Here is a 1,679-nt window from a genome sequence, read left to right as displayed (position 1 = left end):
AGCATACATAAAAATTCAATAAGCCAAACTAATGAAAACATTTAAATGGCAGTCACCCGAAACTACTGAAGACATTTTAAAAGAATTCAAAAAAATTCAAAAAAATTAACAGAAGAGAAAATAATTTTCAGAAAAACAAAAAACTGAAGATGTTAAAAGAAGGAGGTTGTTAACATCGAAAGAGGAAAGTATGAGAGGAATTTTAATATATCATAAATCACCCGAGGTGCTGTAAGGGAAAACAGCTGAGAAGTTCCTTCCAATCTATAATAAATTTCTTTCATAGTTTTAATTTGATAATCCATTTTACTCGGTTCCTATCGTAACCACAACTCACTTTGCTTAATCATAAGTTCAATTCTATCTACCTTCAAATTTTTTAGTAAAATCTTTTCATCGTTTGCGTGTCTGGGTGTGTGTAGAACAGTAGGAAGATCCAGATAATAAGATGAACGAGCCATCCCCATTCTTAATACAAAATTATTCTTCAACAAAGAGACACAACTGACGATATCAACAGCATCATCATCATCATCACTACCACCAACAAAAAAACAAGGCAACAACAACAACAACTACAATAACACAGTTTATCACTTTATCATAGCACTAAAAAAAAAGTTGCAAAGCAAGCCGAAGACATCACAACAAATTGTAACTGACGGCAGCACCATTCCAGTCCACTTCAGCCTCTGCGTCGATGCACGGAGTACCTGGCAGGCAACGGAGGTCTGTGGGTCGACAGCTGAGTAAGACCAGAGTGTCATTCAAAAGAAACGATGTTGAATCATAACTCCATGAGGTGTTCCAACCAACTCCACGATAGTAAGATAAACTGGGGGCGCTTTTGAAAGACTTCATTCAAAAAGCGATATATAAACACTCTCTCGCTCTATATATACATATATATAATTTGGTGCAAGATTTTCAGAAAGACATGTTCGATTAAAAATAATACCCCAATTTGTAGTTATTTGCTTTTTAAATAAAAGTTCAACAAGACGTAATTAATTTATCAGACTCATATTTATTTAAGTCCATGATTTGGCTGACATGAATTAATTATTTAATTTAATTATTGAATTGAATTATAAAAAATATTAAACCATTAAAACCAATTAAAAGTTATTTATAAATGTGGCCTAAAATAAATGTCAGCATGTGTGATAAACCTTTGTAAAATCAACATATTATAAACAATTGAAATAAAGTAATTAAACATTAAACAAAATAGTTACGGATAAACTAAAATTTTTGCATATCGTAGTATCATAGATTTAAAAGTTTGGTTGGTGACGTGTAACTACTGTTATAAGTAACTGTGAAAAAAAAGTTTGTCAGATTGATGATATAATGATTAAAATTATGGAAAGTTAAACTTATTTGTGTGTTGTCGAATTTTTGGAAATAATTAAATTGAATCTTTGATAGGATATAAATATAACAATATATAAAAACAAAATGAAATAATTAGGTTCATAAATTTTTTTTAAATTTCAAGTTTCGAATAATGATGTTAATGAGCTAATTATTTGAAAACGGCGGCGTGAAGATAAAAACGGGTGATTAACAGCGGTTGGTTCCAGTGTGGGTTTGCTGAATTCATATTTGGGGTAGACAAAAACTTGTTTACTGTTGACGTCTTAGGTGACTGGGATAGAACGGTGTCGCGGTATTGA

At 31.3% G+C, this 1,679-nt stretch overlaps 1 protein-coding gene across 1 annotated transcript in view; it reads left to right on the top strand.

Annotated features, from left to right (window-relative positions):
• Window positions 1–149: 149 nt before the first annotated feature.
• HELRODRAFT_184587 (hypothetical protein) overlaps window positions 150–1,679 on the top strand; it is a gene marked incomplete at both ends in the record, with an annotated part of 3,535 nt that continues 2,005 nt past the window's right edge. The window contains 2 exons of the mRNA XM_009014467.1: window positions 150–165; window positions 560–729. Coding sequence (XP_009012715.1) covers window positions 150–165; window positions 560–729 — 186 coding nt within the window. The remainder of the gene's footprint in view (window positions 166–559; window positions 730–1,679) is intronic.

The sequence above is a fragment of the Helobdella robusta genome (assembly GCF_000326865.2).
Source record: "Helobdella robusta unplaced genomic scaffold HELROscaffold_1328, whole genome shotgun sequence".
NCBI lineage: Eukaryota > Metazoa > Annelida > Clitellata > Rhynchobdellida > Glossiphoniidae > Helobdella > Helobdella robusta.
Note: the sequence above shows the minus strand (reverse complement) of the source record. Positions and strands in the feature narration are given on the sequence as shown.